This window comes from Rhamphochromis longiceps, linkage group LG15 (genome assembly GCF_057381845.1).
Source record: "Rhamphochromis longiceps isolate RC_006_pf linkage group LG15, R_longiceps_female_GT1.1, whole genome shotgun sequence".
NCBI lineage: Eukaryota > Metazoa > Chordata > Actinopteri > Cichliformes > Cichlidae > Rhamphochromis > Rhamphochromis longiceps.
Genome location: NC_140571.1, coordinates 33,725,305 through 33,747,377, shown reverse-complemented (window position 1 = coordinate 33,747,377; position 22,073 = coordinate 33,725,305). Strand labels below are relative to the sequence as shown.

Here is a 22,073-nt window from a genome sequence, read left to right as displayed (position 1 = left end):
TATCTACGGAATTACTGATAAGTTTCATTTTTTTTAATTGCAACAGTTTTTAAATATGCATTTGCTATGTAAAACTCGAATTTAATAGCATTGCATATTTGTCAAATTATATTCAAGTTGTGTCAATTTGAGCCATTTTCTCTAGAAAAAAACATTACAATTTTATCATTATTCGCAGCTTGTTTTCCTGATATATATGCATATCATGTATAGATACCATAGAGATGCTTTTTAATGCTGTTTCAATGAACCTGCGAGTCCCTGAGGACTTAATATGCCTCATGTGTATTTTAGAGGAACTGCAGCTTTATTCTTTACAGTCACAGTTCTTGAGGTTGCCAGATGGAAATAAGCAGAAGACTGCACTCTGGCATTCCCCTTTGTTTGGAAATAGGATTTTATTTAATGATTAACAAACAATTTATTCAATTTTATTTATAAAGTGCCAAATCACAATGACAGTTGCCTCAATGCAAAAAAACACACAACTTAACTGGAGTCTGTTTAGTTCGTCAACAGAGTGACACTCAGCTGAAATAATGCCAGAGCAGTACACACAGAAGGATATTCACAAGTGGCCCCTTGACTTCTCATCTGCTTAGGTGAACATCCCCGTCTACATCCATCCGCTGTCACCATGCCTCCTCATGAGACATCTGCAGGTTCCTGTTGCTTAGTAATAGTCTTCAGTGCTATGATTAAAGTGAGCTTCAAAGCTCTGGACACACTCATTACTCACAGCAGCCTGCATAATGAATCCCTGGGAGGAAGATGATTAAGAACAGCATCCTTTGTAATCAAGAGTGTGGTGGGGATCAAATTTGTCTTAGTGTTCGGTCTATCTGTGCCTCATCCATCCGTAGCAGGTCAATGAGGTCACTAGAGAAATGGCCAGTCAGCAATCTAAGAAAAACAACCTGCTGACCTTTTTGTGGATGGTTGGTGTTCTCTGCATGATGCTACAAGCAGCCAGGATCTCATTTGCCTGGCTTTCATGTCTCACAGTCTGCACAGATACATTTGTCTTTGATATGTACTTTGGGCTGACATTAAAGGCGGACTGTTCTGAAAAAAAATTCAGATTACTAACATCCATATGTAGTTCATACTCACTGTGATATGGGACGTTATCAGACAGCAGGTGTCATTTATTTTTATTTTACAGTCACAGGATACACACACACACACACACACACACACACACACACACACACACACACACACACACACACACACACACACACACAAACCAAAGGATGACTTTCCACAACATCATAACAACCTTTGAAAATCCTTCACTTTTAGCCCTCTTCACTGTATTGTATATGAACTCCCTTAGTTACAGTCATTCACCCTGCAGAGAACCCAAACAGCATGATGCTACCACCACTATGCTTCAGTCTCAGGATGAAAGCATCAGGCGTAGAGCAGTCAACCAACACATTCTCATCCTGGGGCTGTCTGTCAAGTCTTCTCTGTAGCCAGTCCCAGGCCTACAACTTCCACATCTGGAGTTTAGAGCGGTGGTGGCAATAGCTACAGGTTTAACAGCCAGGAGGCTGGCATGTGTCTCGTGCCGACTTACTCAGTGATTCTTTTGATGTTTCTTTCATATTTATTATTTCACTCACTGGTCCAGTTTTGGGGTTAGGGTTTTGCCCAAATTCAAGGTAGGGTTAAACTTCATGTTGATGATTCTCACAGAAAAAGATTGATATTACACATGTAGCGGTAGCAGGAAAAATAAAGTTAAAACACTTGACAGAAGTGATCACATTTGCCGTTTTAACCTTGTGATACTTGCTAATGAAGATGCTCTTCACAGTTATTAAAAGTAGATTGTGATGTCATTTTTGCAAAGGGCATATGGGGGTGGTAGTTACTCAGTTAGCTTTCTGAGTAATTATACAAGGTAAACAAGAATATATCGAAGAGTCAAACTCAATGAACTGAACAGTCACTAAAGCAGAGTTCCTGGTTCAGACGTGAACCTGGTGAAAAGGAGTAGACTATATCTCATCAATGCATGAATTATGCACAGAGCTGACACACACAGCAACAAGGACACCATTTCAGGAAAGAGATGTTGGTGTTGGTGAATTTGACCATGATGTAGGACTTGGTATATCAGAAAACGTTACTGAGAAAATGATGCATACTTTTATCTAAATGGGCCACATATGAGGAGTATATGAGGAGTACTGGATGAATAAGCACTCAGTGGAGATGATGACAGGAAGTGGAGTCCCTGGGTGGAAAGAGAAGACACAGATGACGCATCGGAAGGAGGGTAATGAAGGCAGAGTTTGCAAACAGGCATCGTCACATAAACACATGGTTCCCATATGTGATGCCTTAAACATACAGCGTTCGAAAGAGAAAGATGAATAAATGAATTAATAATACAGCTGCATTTTCAGTATCAAACGGTATCAGCAGCCACACACTCATGTGTGTGTGTAAGCTTCACAGAGATGACGTGTAATTACATTTCTAGGGAGGTGCGCGTCAGGTCACAGAGTAGGCTATGTGATACATTACTCCACATAAAGTTATCCTGAAAGGTGAATTGGTTATAGAGACCAAAACCATATTCAGTTATTTTATGAGGCTGTAAACAAGGTGCTTTATATTGTAAGGTAGACCCTACAATAACACATACAGAGAAAAACCCAACAATCATGTGACCCCCTATGAGCACTTTGGCGACAGTGGGAAGGAAAAACTCCCTTTAAGCAGAAAGAAACCTGCAGCAGAACCAGGCTAATGGAGGGGCAGCCATCTGCGGCGACCGGTGGGGGTGAGAGGTGGAAGACATTTTAACATGCAAGCTAGCCTCAAGTGGCAATTAGAGGGACTGCAGTCTTATATGTTGGGTCCCTGGTTTCTCACCTCTGTGGCAAAGAAGCTTGTTGGCTACATCCTGCCACTCTACCATCATGGGTCCAAAACTACGCTTTAAATTAAAACTCCACTTAAGACAGTTTACCAAGGTAAGAAATGTCTATTTCTTTATTACATTCAACAGTACAGTACACTGAAATTGCACATTTTCACCAGATATAGCAGCATTCTGACTGGCAAATGGACTAATTATTAGGCACAATCAAGACATTTAAATACAAATACACACGTTCAAATGTGTCATGGCCATTTTCTGACCACACACAGATTCCACTTAGCTGTTAATGTACATGCCTGGTAAAACAAATTCTATACAGCTAAACACACTGTCTTCTACCTGCAACTCCAGTGGCAACAAAACATGTAAGGTCAGGCCAAGCCCAGATTATCTTCTCAAAATAACACAAAAGAAACAACAACAAAAAATCTTTTCTCTTGCACAACATGTGCCAATCAGTGCATTTCAGGAGTTATAAAGCCTTTTCGTGTATTTTTATGGTTTCCTTCAGACAACTTCTTCACTTAAGATAATGTCTTTAAAAGAAAAATTAATTAATTTAAAAAAACCTGAATGACACTGTCTCACCTTTGGAGGAATGGGTGATTGTGGGCTCAGTAAATGCAGCAGTGATGGCTTTTGAGCAGGTTTATCTAATGCTGCGGTTTTGGATGAGCTGGTCTCTGAAGTACGGCGAGGTTTATATGATATTACTTCTTGATTTCAGGTGATATTTTTGCCAAATGTAGGCTGATTTTAAGCACAAAAAAAGACAAAAAAAAAAAAAAAACAGAGAACTTTGGCACTAAAAAGTGAGGTGAAATCCCAGCTGTAAACTGCCTGAGCTGACCTAGAACTAGCTTAGACTCTGAAGCTGCTGCAGGTGGAGATCAGTGTCTTCACCTGTAATGTGCAGCCACTTGTCAAAAACAAATGTACCTTTTTTTGGTCTCTTATCTTATTATTTTTGACAAAACAAAACTTTTTGCATTTCACTTGTTATTTCCTGAATGGTCGAGACTCACAGCACAGGTGTCGGAACTCCAGGCCTTGAGGGCTGCTGTCCTGTTTGTTTTCCAACTAACCTGCCCTTGTGCCTTCTTGGATGATCTGATATCGTGTCGGTGTTGTTCCCACATCATCATAATAAATGTTGTTCCAGGTTCAACATTGCAAGTGAGCAATCACATTGTTGTGACGTCATACTTTTGCAAGCCAAGCCATTCATTCATTTATGAAATTCGAATGTTGCAAGGACAATATGTATAGTGCTTACCGTTTATTAAAGAACAGTATCCTGAAATGCAACAAATTCAAATTGCTGGATTGGCGGACAGAGGCGGTTTCTCGCAAGTTAAGTAGATTTTTTTAAGGCGTTTTTTTCCAAAGTTGCAAAAGTATGACATCACACCAATGTGATTGGTCACTTGCAATGTTGAACCTGGAACAACATTTATTATGATGATGTGGGAACAACACCAACACGAGGATATCAGATCGTGCGTAGCTTCTTATTGGCAAAGCACACCTGATCCAGGTAATCAGCAGCAGGTAGGGCAGGGATACCTCAAAAACAAGCAAGATACTGGCCCTCGAGGACTGAAGTTTGACACCCCTGCTCTACAGGCTCAAATGCCAAATGGACTTCCAGTGTGTTTCAAAAGATGTGCTCAAGATTCAAATTTGGCAGATACAGCAGATATAGATTTGAATATAAAGATATATATATTGTATATAAAGATGAACACAGAACCTAAAGATTCCCATTACCTGTTGTATAGGTCAAATTGTAGGGTTTGGTATGGTAGTCCAGTTGCCATCGACCTGTTGGAAGCCTCACAACTTTCTGAGAACCTTCATACACTCCCTGACCATTTAAAGTCAGACTGACATTAACACTGCATTGAACCACTGTGGGGGTTTGAGGCTGATACTGCAAACACATCCAGTTGATCCAACCCAACATTTGCCAACAATAGAACATCATATCCCAACACACTGGACAGACTGAGCAGGTAGACTGCACGCACACCGGTAGGTCATTCTTGACTATCAGCAACAGAATCGTGCTTATTTAAAATGTTTGTTCTGGGTTGTTGGGTACAGGGTCTCAGTCGAGCCTGTTATATTCCACCAACTACTACTACTGATACTTGAACTATCAAGTATCAGAAGCTGATATTGAATCTACTGAGTCTTGTAAAATTTTTAATCTTTGGACCACAAATTTGTCATCAAATATTTTGAGCGTATCCTAAAGTGCAAACAAATAAAACAATTTTACAGTGGCTACAGTTGTAGCCACAGCTGCCCTGGGGCAGACTGACAGAAGCGAGGCTGCCATATTGCGCCATTGGCCCCTCTGGCCAATACCAGTAGGTGGCAGGTGAAGTGTCTTGCCCAAGGACACAACGACCAGGACAGAGAGCCCGGGGATCGAACCGGTGACAGATGCACTTCCCAACCTCCTGTTCTACGGTCGCCATCATATAGACAGCACGTCAAATGACAGGTCCTGAGCTTAGATCACCCAATAATCCCTGAACTCTACCCAGTTTAGTTAAAAGCCCCCCAGGTATTTATTATTTGCTTTTAGATGAAATTTCTTTCTTTTCTAATGTAAAAGCAAACAGATGGAATGAATTGTGGGCTCACTGTTGGTCAATCTTTGATTTGATCCTTACATCAAGTCTCTTTTTCTTGTTTTTTGTTTTTAAGTGGTTTGAGTCTTAGGAATGACAAAGAAGCCCATTAAGTAGCATTGTGTTTAATACTAGACTACATTAACCAGAAAAACTACCACAACAATCCTTAAGTGTATGCATATGCACAAAGCAAGCTGCTGTGAAGCCAGCAATGATTCTAAAGGTATGTCTACTAACTGTTGCCACAAGAGGTCATCCTGAATGGCTATTTATGTTTACTTAAGCCACGGGCATCCAACTCCAGGCCTTGAGGGCAGGTGTCCTGCAGGTTTTAGATATCAGCCTGGGCCAACACACCCGAATCAAATGATTAGTTTATTACCAGCCAGGCCTCTGGATATCTTCAAGACATGCTGAGGAGGTAATTTAGCCATTTAAATCTACTGTGTTGGATCAAGGACACATCTAAAACCTGCCGGACACCAGCCGAGTTGGACACCCCTGACTTAAGCCATGGTGCACAAATGACCTTTTTGCCTTTCAAAAGGCTCACCTCACTCTGAATTTCCTGCCCAACATGCGTAACTTCTAACCACTAAATGCAAATGCCATTCTGTCTGTTCATGACTGACTGTTGCTACTTCTTGTGGAAACTAAAGCTCAACCAAATCTTTGTTGATGAAGAATCCTCACATTCACATATGATGTTTTAAAAATAAAACTTATAAAGTACAGTTTCAGTACTAACAGTCAGGTCTTATATTGGAAATTTTGCGATTTCTCACCTGACAACCTTTAAATCTCTGGCATGTTGGACTCACCGTGTACCTCCCGGATTGGATCTTCAGTCTGGCTACTGTAGCAATAACCCATTCCACCTCAGCCCCCTTATATTTTTAATGCAGTGCTAACCTCAGTCTTATAGCCTGCTAAGAGAAGTAAACCATGAGAAAACCCTAGTGAGATAAGATGCATTTTAACAGTGTTTCAGAGAGGAGTTATGCCTTATACCACAGAGCGATGCTCTCCACATATATACACAGCGCTCGGCTGTATGCGCCTCTTTGTGTTGCCTGGCAGCTGAGGAAGAAACTTGAAATATTTGGGCATCAGATCGAGGCAGGCGTCGCGGAACTTCTTGATCCGCCAGTAGTAAATAAGAGGGTTGAGGGCTGACTTGAGGTAGCACAACCACAAGACCCATGTGCTGATTTGAAAAAAGCTGTCTTTGCGGTAGAACCTGTCACTGAAGGTAGTTACCAAGCTGAAGGCAGTGAAGGGTGCCCAGCACGCTGTAAACACGGAGAAGAGGATGAGGATGGTGGTGAAGGCACGGGTCTTGAAGCTCATGTCTATGTTCATCTTGAAGGGCTTCTGAAGGCTGAGGAGGCCCAGTTTGCTGGCCTGGCTCAGACAGACGCTGTCTGTGTGGCTACGGATGCGAATGGCATTGTGGCGGATGGTGTTGAGGATGCCCATGAATGTGTATAGCATGACTGTGAAAGGCAAGAAGAAAAAAACTAGTGTTAATATCAACACATAGGCGTGGTAACCAGGATCACTGCTGTAGCCAAATATACACTGAGGAGCTCTGGGTGGGATCTGTAAGGGAGGTGAGCCAACAGCTAGAGGGAAAGTGAAAATGAACGAGAGTCCCCATGTGACCACTATGAGCAGCTTGGCTCTCTGTGGGCTCAGCTTATCTTGCTTCTGGACAATAATAAGAAAACGATCAATGCTTATTATAAGCAGTACAGCTGCTCCTTCCATAACAAAAAACCAAAAGAGCATGGCGGAAACGCGACAGAAAACATCTCCAAAAATCCAGTTGGTGGTCACCACAGTAACCAGAGCAAAGGGCATGTTCAAGATGGCCAGCATCATGTCCGCAAATGCCAGACTAGCCAGCAGAATGTTGATGGCTGAACGCATGGCAGATCTCTGGTACACCATCAGGCACACCACTATGTTTCCTGACAGCGCCACTAAAAGGATGGCTGCCATGACAAAGCAGAAGAAGATCTGCAGAGGTAGGCCAATGCCTTGCTGGATTTCCAGAGCATTTGCTGTTGGGGTGACCGGCTCCGAGGGAGACCCGGAGCCCAGGGAAATGTTTGCCACAGAGAGGTCTTCCATTGGTAGCCTCTCAGAAAGGTTCAGCAACCTCGTAACGACGCAGCAGAAACGGCTGTTAATGTCCCCTGTATCCAGGAGGGGAACAGTAGTGGAGAGAACCATGCTTCTCCAGGGTGAGCAGGCATCATTGCAGGAGAGTTCACATAAAATCTGATGGCAGACATGCGGATATCATCTCCCCAAGGCCACACAGCACCATCTTCATGGTAGCAAGACCCTAAGACAAAAATAAAAATATGTTAGAATTCCATTATGTATTATTGTAGGGTCTACCTTACAATCAGTTTGTGTAGAGCAGATTTCCGTGTTTAAGGATAACAATTTGAGTTGTCACTACCAGACTAAACACAACTTGACCGATGCAGAGGGTCAATGGTTTAGAGAACACCAATTTTCCTATTTGCATATTACACCATACAGCTACAGGATATAACTATTCTGTCTTAGCACGAGACGCCTATTCATTTTCTATTTAAAAACACACTTAACAACACTTCCGTCAATGTATGATGTGTCAGAAAGGACGCTGAAACAGAAACAAGGTTGCCATGTTTGGTACGATAATGATCCTTCACGACTGGAAAACTACAATCAACTGAGGCGTGGGGTGGACAAATGCATTGATTTCCAGCAACAAATAATTAAAAAGTTGAGCAGGACTCGTGGGTATAAGTGTGTATGAGTTACACACTTTTACAAGTTTAAGGAAGTGGACAAAATTTGGCTGTAAAAAATTAATGGCAAGTGCTCCCACATAGTTTGAACAAGCTGAAAAATCCAAAAGTATTTTGAAATAATATGAAAAATTTGAACAAAGCTCCAAGAACACAGAGTCCCGAAAGATTTCATGATACTGTAAATTGGGGTAATAAAATAGGATGTTTCTGCCAAAAGATTGGTGCCTGAATAAAATATGACTCATTTCAGTTTTTTTAAGCAATCAAAAACACAGAGCCTTACTGTTTTAGAACAACAGACCAACACCATGACGGAAATCTTTACAAAACAGAGGATGAATTTCTCACAAAGACCTTTTTACAAAACTGAAACTAAAATGTCAAAGTTTACTAGACAAAAATAAAATTCAATGAGCAACTGTTTTCTTTTTCATCATTTTGTTAAGTGTGTCTGATTGTATCTTGCCCCCAACCATATACCTATTAAACTAATTACATCTTTGAAATAAATAGCATAAAGTTTATTTTTCAGTATACAGAATTAAGCCACATTTAAAAGTGGAATACAGAAAGACAAATCTGTCTCCAAACAGAAACACATTGTCTGGTGTGTTTGGCTAAGCTGTGATAAGAAATCCTATTCGAATTTTTTTTTTTACCCCTGAGAGTGACAGAAAGCTAGTGCTCAACCGGACACAAGGCAAATACTGCAATAAAAACCCTTATCACTAGTATAAACACTGGAGGCATTGCAGGCAGGCCAGCTGGTATTATTACAATAGGCAGCAAATTTCAGATATAATAAATGGGCAGCACCAGAGAGTCCATTTGTTAATAGGATAACTTTCCACACAAATTAAGCTTTTTAGTATTTTAGTCCTGTGTGGGTGTAAAAAAATAAATAAATATCAAACCAGTGTAATTATGAGCAATTACTGTGACAACACTGCATTTAAGCCTGTTAGAGGGATCTGTACTTTAGCTGTGCTGCTGTGATACTAGGATATGCAGCCATTTGACAGATAGCGCCATCTCTTCAGCACACCGGAGGGGACAAAAACCTACAATGCAAAAATAAACGGCAGTGAAATCGGGCAGAGTTTGCTTTGTTCATATGCTGATGACAAGCTTATTGTCTACCACAATTTCCACAAGGAGAGCAAGGAGCAGCCGGTTTAGTCTTCTTGGCCCAGTTCCCACTTCATTAACTCTGCATTCAGTGAGGTAGCCTGCAGCATGTCGGCCTCAACAGGTAGGGTAGTGTTCGCTGCTTTTGGGTGCAATGACCTACAATGTTAAAAGAGCCACTCCAGTCTCCCAGCAGTCAAGTGATCCTGCATAGGAAATGAATGATCAGGTACTTGGTGTTCTGAACGACAGGGAAATGTTTAAATAACTGCAGAGGCCCTGCAATTATGTAATGAGAATATGCTTACAGCTTTTCACACATCTTGTAACCTTGAATCGCTCAGAGGGAAAAAGATTTGTTGGGAAGCTGCCCAGTGAGCTCACGATGGTGCTCGTGATGTTACTGGGAGGTGCCAGTTTTAACGCAATAATAGCTAGTTCAAATACCGTGTTTATTTCAAATATACTGTTAAACACTGGTGTGTCTGTGAGAGAAATACCAGTGTTTCCCCTCACATAGCATTATTTGGACAGGCTGCTGAGTTATACGATCACCCACCCGTGTATGTTTGAAGAGTTACTTAAAAATTCAAATCTAGAGATAATGCAACGTGTGCTGGATTAAGTAGAGGACAATCCCTTGCTATTATTTCAAAGTTCAGTTGCTGCTTGCCAGTTAGCTCCTGCCCTTCCCTGTGTCATGCTTCCCTCCTGCCTGTACTCTAACAGTTGGTAATCTCTGCAGTCTTATAAATGTTGCTCCGATGTCCTTGAAATGAAGCAGCTACAGAGAGGAGGGTAGACAGAAACCTGCGACCCAGGGCTCTCGTGTATAACCTTGTTTTTAGGTACCTTTGAACATTTCACACTGATTTTTTCCCAGTGATATCATGCCTTGATACAAATGACTCATGGCTTTAATTTCCCATACCATCTACCTTTGCTTATTTGTAACTAAGCATAGACTTTGCAGCAGATTGTACACAACGGTGTGAAACGGTTACAGGGAGCACTTTAAAGTAGTCGTATGAGATATTACTTTTAAAATAAAAACTACAGACTGTGGAGAGCAGGGACTCTAACTTAAAGAGCTCTTGCACAGTAGTGAAAGCACAAGTGGAAGGAATGTTACCACAGATCCATTTAGTACATTAGTTTTCCGAGGATCTAGCAGAGATGTTGTGATTCACAAGATATCAATGTTGTCAATAGTCAATGGTGCAATAGACCTCAATACTTGAAATGTGCAATTCACTTGTATTTTTATTCCTATTTATTCTATTTATCCCCTTCGTATATTTTATTTATATATGTCTCTGTATTTATTTATGTGTGTGTGTGTGTGTGTGTGTGTGTGTGTGTGTGTGTGTGTGTGTGTGTGTGTGTGTGTGTGTATATATATATAATATTCTGTAACTCTAACTTCTGTCGGTGCTGTGCTTTTGGAAACTGAATTTCCCAGAGGAACCCACCTGAGGGATTAATAAAGTTTTATCTTATCTTATCTTATCCGAGTGTCCTTATTGTCTGCATTCAAATGGTCTGGAAGAATAAAGATTTGGTTGGTTTTGCTCGTGTTTATTTAGCATTAGTTAGCAATGCTAATACCGATTTCTGGCGATCTAAAAAATGGGATGTTCTGATATATCGGTGAAAAAACCCATTTCCCTATGATTTACTATGTGTAGTTATTTTAATTACACATTTATGCACTGCCTGACTATACCTAGAGCAGCCGTTTATTGTTTCTGGTTTTCTTAAAAAAATGCATTTGGAACACCAGCAACAAGGCTGAATGGTGTTGAAGGTTGTTCCAATCTCTTCTTTACTTTTTAAAATGTTCATTTATCTGATATAAAAAAAGATGAGTTTCGTTCATCCATCCAGATTCAAGTCTAAGCAAAGATGCCCAGATTTACATCTACCCAGCTGCTTCTTCCATTCAGTTTATTCTGGGAGACTTTAACGCATTCCCAAGCCAGCCAAGAGATATAATCTCTCTAGTGTGTCTTGGATCTTCACCAGGTAGTCCTACTGGTGGGACATGAAACACCCTATATAGGTGGTGTCTGGGAGGTATCCTTGTCAAATGTTCAAACCACATCAACAGGCTCCTTTTGATGTAGATGAAGAGTAACAGCTCTACTTCAAGCTCTTTCCAAATAATCGCGCTCCTCACCTTATCTTTAAGGGTGAAGAAAGATTATCCACAACCTCAATCTTGTTGTCACTACACAGAGTTTGTGGGTCTATGATCTCAGATTTGGAGGTGCCAATTCGCTTTACACTCAGCAGCCCTACTGCAAGCTGGGGGTCAAGAAGTCAAATGAATCCTATGCCAATACAGTTTCAGTTAGACGTTAGCATCCACTTATTTTATTGAGCCGTTCTTTTCCCAGGGTGGAATCATTGTGCATACATCTTTAATGACTTATTAAAGAAAACAAAAAGAAAATTCACATTTGTTTTGGATTTTCTTTCATCCACACAGCGCTAAAAGTATAAATATACGATATAAGATTTGGTTGAATGTCCCTTTGGATGTTACAAATTGACTGGACACTTCTGGTAGCCATAAAGAAAAGTCTGACATAATTCTGGATGGATATTTGACCACTTTTCTTGGCAGAATATTAAGCGTTAAATTTAATTGATTGGCATGGGGTTTTTAAAACTATTCCACAGATTTTTAACAGGTCTGGGGTTGGATTGTTAGGAAAGCTATTCCAAAGGTTTTATCAATTCCAACACCAGTTTTGATGTGTACATGGGATGATGTTCCTATTAAGAATTATTAACTTGTATAAATTCACAATTCTCCTTAGAACTTCACTAAGTTTACTTGATTTTCCCATTATTCTGAGTGTGGGTCACTGCAATGAATGCTGTCACAGAGAAATTACGAAAGAGTAGTCAATCATGATCGCTAATCAACAACAGACCGTGTCAAGTTAAAACATACTGCACCATCTATTAAAAGATTATGTTTGACACTGTATGTATACTTTTTAACCTGTGAGGATTACATGAAATCCCCCCAAAAATACATGATGAGTGAATGTAAACTTCTGACCACAACTGAAGTCAGTAATATTCAATTCAATTCAATTTTATTTTATTTATACAGCGCCAAATCACAACAACAATAGCCTCAAGATGCAAGCACTTTGGCGACAGTGGGAAGGAAAAACTCCCTTTTAACAGGAAGAAACTTCCAGCAGAACCGGGGTGGCCATCTGCCATAACTGGAGACCATAATACTGGCCTAACAATAATAGGTTTTACCTGCCTCTTGTCAACTGATTGAGTTAATCCTTTCTCTTCCAGACATTTTGAAAAATAGCAGCCGCAGAAAACGTAGCAAAATATAGACATGGAAGAAATGAACACCACTGAACAGCCTATCACAACCGCTGCAGACCGCATCATCCATCATGTAGTTACATTTTGGGGGCAGTGCATGTTAGGCTACAGCATCAGTTACAGCAAAGGGGTTCAGAAGGGTTTGTGGCTACGCTGTACCTATAACCTAGTTTTAACAAAGTATAATTTCACTGTCAGACTGAGTGGAAGAAGTGCAACTGTAAATGACAGCAGTATACTGTTGCGTTATATTTGCCTCACAAGTCAGATGTTGCAGCAAGTTTAACAGTTTTACTGCTTTTTCGTGCATTACAGCCAGATTATCAAGTCAGGGTTGGTGAGGGTTGCTCCAACTTTACTAACTGGTTCAACCACTTTATGCTTAACCATACAACCCTCACACCAAGCTGAAATTACACTGAATATTAGAGGTGGGAATCACGATACATCCCACGATACGATATTATCACAATACTTAACGCACGATACGATATTATTGCGATTTTTTAAAAATATTTTGCGATATTCAGATTCTGTACATAAAGGTAAACTTTATCAATATTCATTTTATCTAATATCAAAGTCTCGCACTCAGTCTTTCTCTCATTTCAGTCAGTTTTATTGTTGACAAACTGAACGGTTTGTATTACAGTCTAGTCCAACTTAACTGAATGCAACCATCTGGTACAATTATAGCTATTCTGAACTATGCAATTTATGAAAACTATGCAGCCCATTCAGCAACTGAAGAATTTGAAAGTTAATTAAAACAAAATATAATTTTACATTAAATAAAAAAGTTTTAAACTTAATTAAAATAAAACATGTCTTAAATTAAAATACGTAAACTGTCATGTTTATTGCTACCAAAAAAAAAGTTAAACACATTTGGACAGTGAAGGAATGTCAGGATTCTTGCTCAGAAAAAGGAGCTGATCAACATGCTCTGAAGTCAGAGTTCCAGTCCACAAAAACGTTTTTTGTAACAAAATATCGATTTCTGCTGTCCCTGTATCGATACATTATTAGCAAACAAAATATCACGATACTACACAGTATCGATTTTTTCCACCACCCCTACTGAATACCTACTTTAATTTGTTTCACTGTTAGCCTTTTGTAAAATAAAATGTATTAATTTAAAAAAAAAACTGTAAAATTAGATTGCTGTATGCATTTACTTGCTACATTTATTTTATAAACTCAGAAAAAGAATGTTTCAGTGAAGGCTGATGTTCCCTGGATGGCTTCCAGTCTCTTCCACGCACTGACTGGAGCTTATTGAACACTGGTACTGGATTGGTACTTGGCACCGGTAGATACCCCTCAAAGACAGATGAACAACGACCTTAATGGAATATTAGTGCCTAGTACAGACCAGGCCTTCCCTTCATCCACCCCAACTCACAGCTATTTACGCCAGGCCGAAGTAGCTCGCCGAACGCTGTTTCACAGAGCATGAAACCGCTTGTTTCGACAGGATTCGGTGATTTGGAGCCATCCACTCAAGCTCAGAGACCGAGAAAATAAACAGACACTTCACATTACTGTAAGCGACGAGAACAGTGGGTGTTCTGAACAAACGGCCTAATTCATGTTTTAACACAAAACATGAATGTCATTATTACACCGCCGCTGGTCGGATTTAAAGTATACTCGCTAATATTATTACCTGCTTCATTCTCCCATGCTAGAGCTCAGGAGCAGCTCAAGTACAGAAGCTCAGTCCGGAAAATGGAGCATCTCACCTCCAAAAATCTTCATGGTCGTCGGTGTAGAGAAAGACACATAACTGCTGATGTGCCCGAGAAAAACCCTGTTTTAGCTTTTTTTTTTTTTTTTTAAATATATATATATATATTGGCAACAGCGCGACGGCCGGTGATGCCACCACCTCCACAAATGAAGCCTCAGAAGAAAAAAAAAGTGAAATCTGTGTTTGGTCAGAACGGCTTTGTTTCCAGCAACAGCTGCTTATCCGCGGCGGGAAAACGGAAGGTTTCCTGCTCGAATCTTTGTTTTCCTTCGTCCATATGTGAGGTGTGAACGGCCCATCCTCCACTGACAAATGTACCAGTGTCACTGTATGTGAGCGTCTACTGTACGGAGCCCAGATTTTCCTCATACGGTTCTAAACTACTCTCACTGGCTGCTGCCTGCGGGAAGGCGCAGACACCCACTACTTCCTATATTGCCTTTCAAAATAAAGAACTAGTTGTGTTTTTTTAAATAGTGTTTTTGAGTGGATGTAAAGTTGATTTGGTTGTTTTCATGTGGTTTATGTTATAAACAGTACAAAAAGCTCTTAAATGCTGTTGCAGTTGTCCCACCTCAACCTTCCGCATGGTATAAACAGTTTGCTGCCTCGCGCTGAAAATCATCTGATGAGGATTTTTCAAAAACAAGTTTTTCTTGTAAAAGTCCCACTTTATTTGTAATTGCAAATTTTGTCACATATCTTTAAAAAAATTAAATGTGTATGAATAGGGTTTTTTTAAAAGATTGTGTTGAAAAATAAATAGCTAAGCTTTAACTCAAAAATAAATTTCATGGCGTATGGCTAAATTGTTGTTTCTGCATTTTTGATTTATAAATCAATTATCTGCATTATTTTGAAGATAAGGCTACACAGTTTCCGGTAAGGTTTGCGTTCCTTGATAACTGACATACACAGAATGTCATGGGCAAAAGTGGATATTCCTAAAAGATAGACTGTGCAAGTGGGGCGTGGCTTGTTTTAGCGGAAGTGCTTTTTGGGGCATGTGCGGATGCATGCAGTGGGTGGTAAAGATAACAAAGACAGTACATTAGCTCTAAAGTAATCACTGTGTTTTCAGGATATTGTGCAGTGTGGCTGGACGGTACAAGAAATTCAATTATTTGAAGATTTTTTTTTCCTTTTATTTGAAAAATTGTGCGTATATGCAGCAGATGGTATAAATGGCACAGGATTGTTTTCACTCATAAATATACTCCATGATGTGGCTCCATGAATTCTACATTAAAATGCATTAAAAACAGCCCCATCCATGGAACTTTGGACCCACGTGTTAGACAACACTCATCTCCTTTGTCAGCAAAACAACATTTCCGAGCATCACTGTCTTACCTGGAATGCTGAGTAATCCAGATCTGTGACAGTGGTGGATGGGGTGGATGGAGTCAAAAAAAAAGTCAACAGAACAAATGTCAGTGAGTTCATATGTAGTAATAAACAGCTACGTTTTAGACACGACACTGTCTGACATCTTTAAAAGAACATTTCAGCAAGTTAGAAACAGACTGCTGCTGTTTGTTGTCTTTTGTGTGTGGTTTGTACAGTGGAATTACTCTCATCATACAAGCCTGTATACAAGCACAGTATCAGCAAACAGGTCTTTAACTACTACAAGTGACAGTATTAGAGGAACTGCACTTTCATTCCAAGGTTATAGCTTTCATTATTGGATAATAACTCTGAAACAGGACAAACTAGAGCTACATTTGACTCCTTATGTGAACTCAAGTCAAAAGTTAAACAGTAGAATCTTAAAGTGGTCTAAAATAGAAATATGTATTTATTACCACAGATAGTGAATTGTATGCAGAGGTATAGAGGTGGAGTTAGCCATTAGCTTAAAACAATAATAACACTAAATTTGCACCGTTTTATCATGTGATCTGCATTGTTGAAAAATAAAACCTGACCTATGATCTTTTGTATTTTCATCTACTACTGACCTGCGTTTAGATATGCGATTTAGTTCAATGCCTCCACAGACTATATATAAAAGATGGAAGCTGAAGTCAAAAATAAATTCTGTATCTGATTAGCAAAATATGAGAAAAAAGACTTTTTAGCTCCCTTGACCTATTTCCTCATAAATTATGGTTACTTTTTTACTAAGAACATCAGACTTTAGTTCATGTTTGACTCACATACAAATCCACCCCTCACTCAATATGTATTTGACAACATCAAGATGGTGTTTGCTAAAATATTCAAGGGTTCAAAACATGACTTTACTATCAACTGGCAACATCACAGTTGGCTACACCCAGTTTTGTTAACGAGGTCTGTTAAGGCTAACGTCTGTTTTCAATGACGCTCAGTATTGATGTTAAAAATGTCACAGAATTACTAATTTTCTATAAAAGTGACATGTGTTTTCTACCCAGGAGAGGAGTTCTATATACCTTAACAAGTTCAGCTGTGCACCAGAAGCAGGTAACTGTAAAACTGTAATCACATGAACTTCAATACTGACTGATGATGACACAAGGACAAAAAAAAAAAAAAACATAAAACTGGATTAACAAAGAAAGCTGATAACCACACACAAAACAGCATTTATCCCTGAAGTTCTTGGTTTTGCCAAGGCTTTTGTCAGGCAAGCTTGGTTACGTCAAGCTGGGCTTTTGGTGCACCCCCCAGGTCACAGGAAGAGATGCTAATTAGAGAAGTTCCTCCTGCTAATTGTATCTTTGGATCAGGTTTCCTGACTGAGATGCCCAGGGGACTTATAGTTATGCAAGTTATGGGAATCCCAGCGCTAACTGTGCTAGCCTTTTCCATTTGCTTACTGTCTTTATGCTAAACTAGGCTAATCACATCCTGACTCTCATATAACTCAAATATGAGCCTGTCCATCTGAATGTCACTCTATGAAGAAAATCTAGTAAATATACTTTCCAAACTGAATGAGCTGAATGACTCCTTTTGATGTATCCACCTGCATAATGACATCACCCAGTTTTAGATTGTTTTATTTTCATCAGATAACTAACCAATAGGATTGCAAAGAAGATTAAATATCTACAATTATTCTCATGTTTATTGTAGGGGTGTTTTGTATCTCGCAGTATGTCCCATGAAATTTCCTATGATCTCATCTCCATGTCAGCAATATGTAATGTCCAAGCTTTCAATCAGCTCATTCTTGCAGTGACAAACACTGAAAAGCATAAATAAATTAAATACGCTGTCATTTTCCACAGAGATGTCAGAGACTCTAGTCCTACGAAGCCTTTATCTGCTTGGTCTTTTTAGTCTTGGGTGGTATGATCTCAACCTTGAAGGGGACAAAGAAATCTAAAAGAGCTTTTGTTTCTTTCAAGTCTAGAGAATACTCTTGTGCGATCTTTTCGGGACTCCACGTCTGAGGCTGATGCTGGTGGCTGCCCACAGCCTTCAGAGCTTCGGCAATGGTCAGTTTACCAATGGGAACATCTGTGAGCTCCACCAGGCCCAACGGAGATGCTGGGACACTGAACTTAAGAAGTCGTCGCTGTTCTCTCCCCGCCGTCACGTCCTTCGATACCTGAGGGAAGAACAAGCAGTGAAGAATAACTATTATGAATAACAAAAATCAACATTTAAAAACTTTTGGCCAGTGCACATGCAAATCCCACACAGGAAAGTCAGGTTTGAAGTTAGGAAATTAGCCAATCTGTCATTCACAAGTTCAAAAAGTCCCCTATCGCAACACAGCAAGGACGTCCACCTTACCTTTATGATAATTTGTGGCATAAAGGTAACCTAATTACATTTGCAATCATAAATGTAACAAATAATGCTAACAGATTTCTTTAATTATTAATCTAACAGATACTGAGTCCATCATTTATACTCTTAGATGCATGCATTAGTTAGATTTTATTTTACAGAGTCAGGAAAGAATATGTACTCTCTGATGCTATCTTAAATATGAAAAAAATGACTTCCAGTCTCAGCGTCAGCAATATTAAGCTTATTATTTTAACACTCTTGTTGGAACTTTAACATAACTGGACAAAACTGGATTAGTGCATGCCTAACATGAATCTACATATTCAGTTGTTCCCTTTGAAATGTCTTGTCCTCTGGACCACATATGGATGAGATATGAACAGCTATGAACAGATAAAAGGTCAAATTCAAGTAATGTGGATGCACATGAATATTTGACTATTCTGATTAAGAAATAGAAGCACAGTCACAGCTGTCCTCCTGCCATCATCCAGCTATGGACAGCCATGGTGGTATAAATTGGTCTGGCAGAGCTACAGAGGATTCAACTCTTCTTTTTCAAATTAAAAATTAAAAACTGAGAATAAAACTGATTCATTACAACACAGCCAAGCCTAGAATCATGGGAGCTGCAGGTGATTTATCACTGGTGGCTCACTACCATCAACATGGTTTGTTTGATGAGTGTTGATTAGGTTTTTAAATTTCTGTCACCTGATTACAAAGACTTTGATGGATAATTCTAAAACAATTTAAAAAAATTATTTTTTTTTACTTGTGAGCACAAAAGCTCGACCTATTGTTTACGAGGACCAGCCAATTAGAAGAAAACAGTCTTAAAGGGAGCAGCAGGAGATTAGGCAGCTTGTTTCCAGACAGCAGCTGAACAGAGCAAAGACTATTTTTGAACTGTGTTCATGCAAAGCAGAGTCCAAGCATGAAACATATGTAGCTGGCGATGATAATGATAGTTCCCTTTTAACAGCCAGTGTTAATCAATAATGTCTTTCTTTATTCTTCATAACATAGAATACATGAATGTCTCAACTTTGCAAAAATTCGACCTGTAAACGTCTGAATGACCCAAACTGAGAGCAAAAACACTGACAAACAATGAATGATTGAGCAGAGCTGATGTAACAGCATTCAAACACTCAGGCAGTGTCAGTCTGACCTCTGCTGCAGCCGGTGCTGGATCTCTGGACTCCACGTACACGGACCTGAGGTGGTCCAGCAGCGGCGCGTTATTCTGGTTCAACGAATCCACTTCTGAAAAACACAAACCGACGTGAGAATCGTCCCCGAGCTTTCTGAGGACACACGGATGAACGGTGAGCCTACCATGACCCCGGGTTAACTGTTACACAAGCCAGCTAGCACTCACTCACTTACCCTGCGGGCTGGAGGCTGTCGGTGGAAGCTTAACCGAGTGCCGGGGCGCCGCTCGCGGCTTGTCCTTGGAAAGTTCTCGGTGCACTCGGTTTTCCAAGTTGTAATTCCTGAACACACGCGTAACCCGTGCACCCATGTTTAACAAATTGTCAAAGCCCGCTATGAATAAAGTTGATTCAAACTGCCGACGGCGAGCGAGAAGGTTCTTTTTACAGGCGGAAATGTGAAAAGCGCAGAGGAAGCAGCAGCGACACCGTGTGGTTGGATGAGTTTATTGTTCCCCGTGTCTTTTTTTCAATTGCCAAACGTAAGGATGCTGGATACAGGTCTTAGTTAACTCAATAAATTAAGAAATAAATAATTAGTCTCATAATTTAATTGAGTGTTTTTAATAAAACATATCTTTTTGTTTTGTTGTAAAAACCTGACTGCCAGTTTTAACAAGAAGAATCGTGATCTGAATGCACTGTTGTGTCAAACACACTTGCTTTGCCACGTGATAAACTCTTTATAGGCTCCTTTTAAGAGTTATTGTATTATTTAAAAAAAGAATTGTTCACATTACCATTTGTGCTGTTTAACAGTCAGTGTAAAACAGAAGAAAGGAGAGTGACAGAGAGAAGAAAGAAGAGAGAAAGAAAAATAAATAGGAGAAAATCTAAATACAAAGGACACAGCGTAAGTGTATGTGTATGTTTGTTTGTTACAAAACATACTTAACAATTAGGGTGAGAAGCCAACTATGTCTCCAAGGAGCCCTACTGAAGATGCAAGGCCATATTCAATTCAATTCAATTCAATTTTATTTATATAGCGCCAAATCACAACATAAGTCGCCTCAAGGCGCTTCATAGATACAGAGAAAAACCCAACAATCATATGACCCCCTATGAGCAAGCACTTTGGCAACAGTGGGAAGGAAAAACTCCCTTTTAACAGGAAGAAACCTCTGGCAGAACCAGGCTCAGGGAGGAGCGGCCATCTGCTGCGACCAGTTGGGGTGTCCTAAACTTTGTTTTATCCAATAAGATAAACTTATCTCACTTTGTACTCATTAAAATTCAAAACAATAAACTCACTAGGACAGTGTTTATTGAGGTCGAGATCCAAGGGTGGTTTTCAATATGGCCATGAAAGAATCTTCTGTTTCCAGACACTTTTCTTTTCCACTATTTAATTCCCAAAACTATCCATCTTTATATACACAGCAGAGTAAACCCAAGAAAGGATCTAGGAGATTTAGTAAGAAAAAAGCTTCAGACAGCCTGAGCTTATGGTGTCATTGATCACTTTGTATAGATCAGTTATAACCCTAAAATGTCCAGCAGAGGGCAGCATTTAATACTCTATCACATTCTAAGTGGGGTTATATGGCTGGCCTCTTTTTGAGGTTCAAGCTCATCAGACATGTTTTTCAAACATGAACTGAACTGACCCGTCAGGCCTGGCACAGGGAGGCTTTATTTGTTATTGAAGTAAAGGAAATAAATAAGCATTTAAACAGGTCAACAGAAGCCGGTCTTCATGTAAGGCAAGATGCTGGGAACACATCTGGAGGTAATTATCTACTCAATCATAAAGAAACAGCTCACAGTATTTTTGTGAGGAGTGGAGGAATCAGCTCCCAAACTGGGAGCTGATGGAAGTCAATAAAAGGCCAGCCAGTGATATTTCAGTTACATCAGCTACTGTCTTGAGGTAGGTTTTATTCCAAAACAACAACAAAACAGTGCAGCTGGAATATGAGAGCTGCTGAAGACTGCTTATCATTGTTGTCCGTGTGGACTCAGCAGATAATGTGACAACTCCAAATATTTCCTCCTCCACCACTTTCTGCTACAGTGTTTAGAGACAAGCTGCGCTCATGATGTGTGCAATGGAATGGCATTGTGGAGACTACGAATGAGGCAGAACAGGCATATTTCAGGGGGTGCCGGGGTCATTCCACATGTGTTCATCTGGAGCTGAACAATAACGCAAACAAGGTGCCAAAAAACAGCAGTTCCTCTAATGTCCAAAAAAGAAAGTCAACCACCCATTTTTAAACACACAAACATTTCACAGCCTGATAGAAAACATCAGTTTTGGCCTTTGTGGTTAATTTCTCCTTTCATAGCAACTGTATATTTTCAGGAAAGGCTCAAGGTTAGGGGTGTGGCTGCTTTATTGACATGTTAGTCCACACCTCTACTAACTAGCATCCCTGAATTAGACCACACAGACTGTTTGTACTTTTAGTATCTTTTGGAAAATAAACTTTTAATAGGACTATCTGACAAATAATATTGTGCATTGTGTGCTAGAGATGGTCCAAGAAGTCTGTTACCTAACAATAATTATCA

General features: G+C 39.8%; 2 protein-coding genes across 4 annotated transcripts; both read right to left on the bottom strand.

The window, feature by feature from the left end:
- Positions 1 to 4,170: 4,170 nt before the first annotated feature.
- Positions 4,171 to 15,017, bottom strand: gpr63 (G protein-coupled receptor 63). Of its 3 annotated transcripts, none has more exons than XM_085382291.1 (2): positions 14,524 to 15,017; positions 4,171 to 7,900 (listed from the first exon to the last, which is right to left on the bottom strand). In XM_085382291.1, exon 2 carries the CDS (start codon positions 7,783 to 7,785, stop codon positions 6,553 to 6,555), a length of 1,233 nt encoding a protein of 410 aa, XP_085238417.1. In that variant the 5' UTR covers positions 7,786 to 7,900; positions 14,524 to 15,017; the 3' UTR covers positions 4,171 to 6,552. The 3 variants fall into 3 exon arrangements, with proteins under 3 accessions (XP_085238417.1, XP_085238419.1, XP_085238418.1); XM_085382293.1 differs by having other exon boundaries at positions 14,600 to 15,017; XM_085382292.1 differs by lacking the exon at positions 14,524 to 15,017 and adding an exon at positions 14,260 to 14,491.
- Positions 15,018 to 15,754: 737 nt separating this feature from the next.
- On the bottom strand, positions 15,755 to 19,932 carry ndufaf4 (NADH:ubiquinone oxidoreductase complex assembly factor 4). Its single transcript, XM_085383083.1, has 3 exons — positions 19,732 to 19,932; positions 19,514 to 19,608; positions 15,755 to 18,151 (listed from the first exon to the last, which is right to left on the bottom strand). Exons 1-3 carry the CDS (start codon positions 19,865 to 19,867, stop codon positions 17,849 to 17,851), a joined length of 534 nt encoding a protein of 177 aa, XP_085239209.1. The 5' UTR covers positions 19,868 to 19,932; the 3' UTR covers positions 15,755 to 17,848.
- Positions 19,933 to 22,073: the final 2,141 nt, after the last annotated feature.

Bases quoted from the DNA above. Each gene is read 5' to 3' on its own strand.
- gpr63 (XM_085382291.1), bottom strand. From the start codon at position 7,785: ATGGTTCTCTCCACTACTGTTCCCCTCCTGGATACAGGGGACATTAAC.
- ndufaf4 (XM_085383083.1), bottom strand. From the start codon at position 19,867: ATGGGTGCACGGGTTACGCGTGTGTTCAGGAATTACAACTTGGAAAAC. The intron at 19,609-19,731 runs GTAAGTGAGTGA...TGTGTTTTTCAG, and splicing joins GACAGCCTCCAGCCCGCAGG to AAGTGGATTCGTTGAACCAG. The intron at 18,152-19,513 runs GTCAGACTGACA...TTCTTCCCTCAG, and splicing joins CAGCACCGGCTGCAGCAGAG to GTATCGAAGGACGTGACGGC.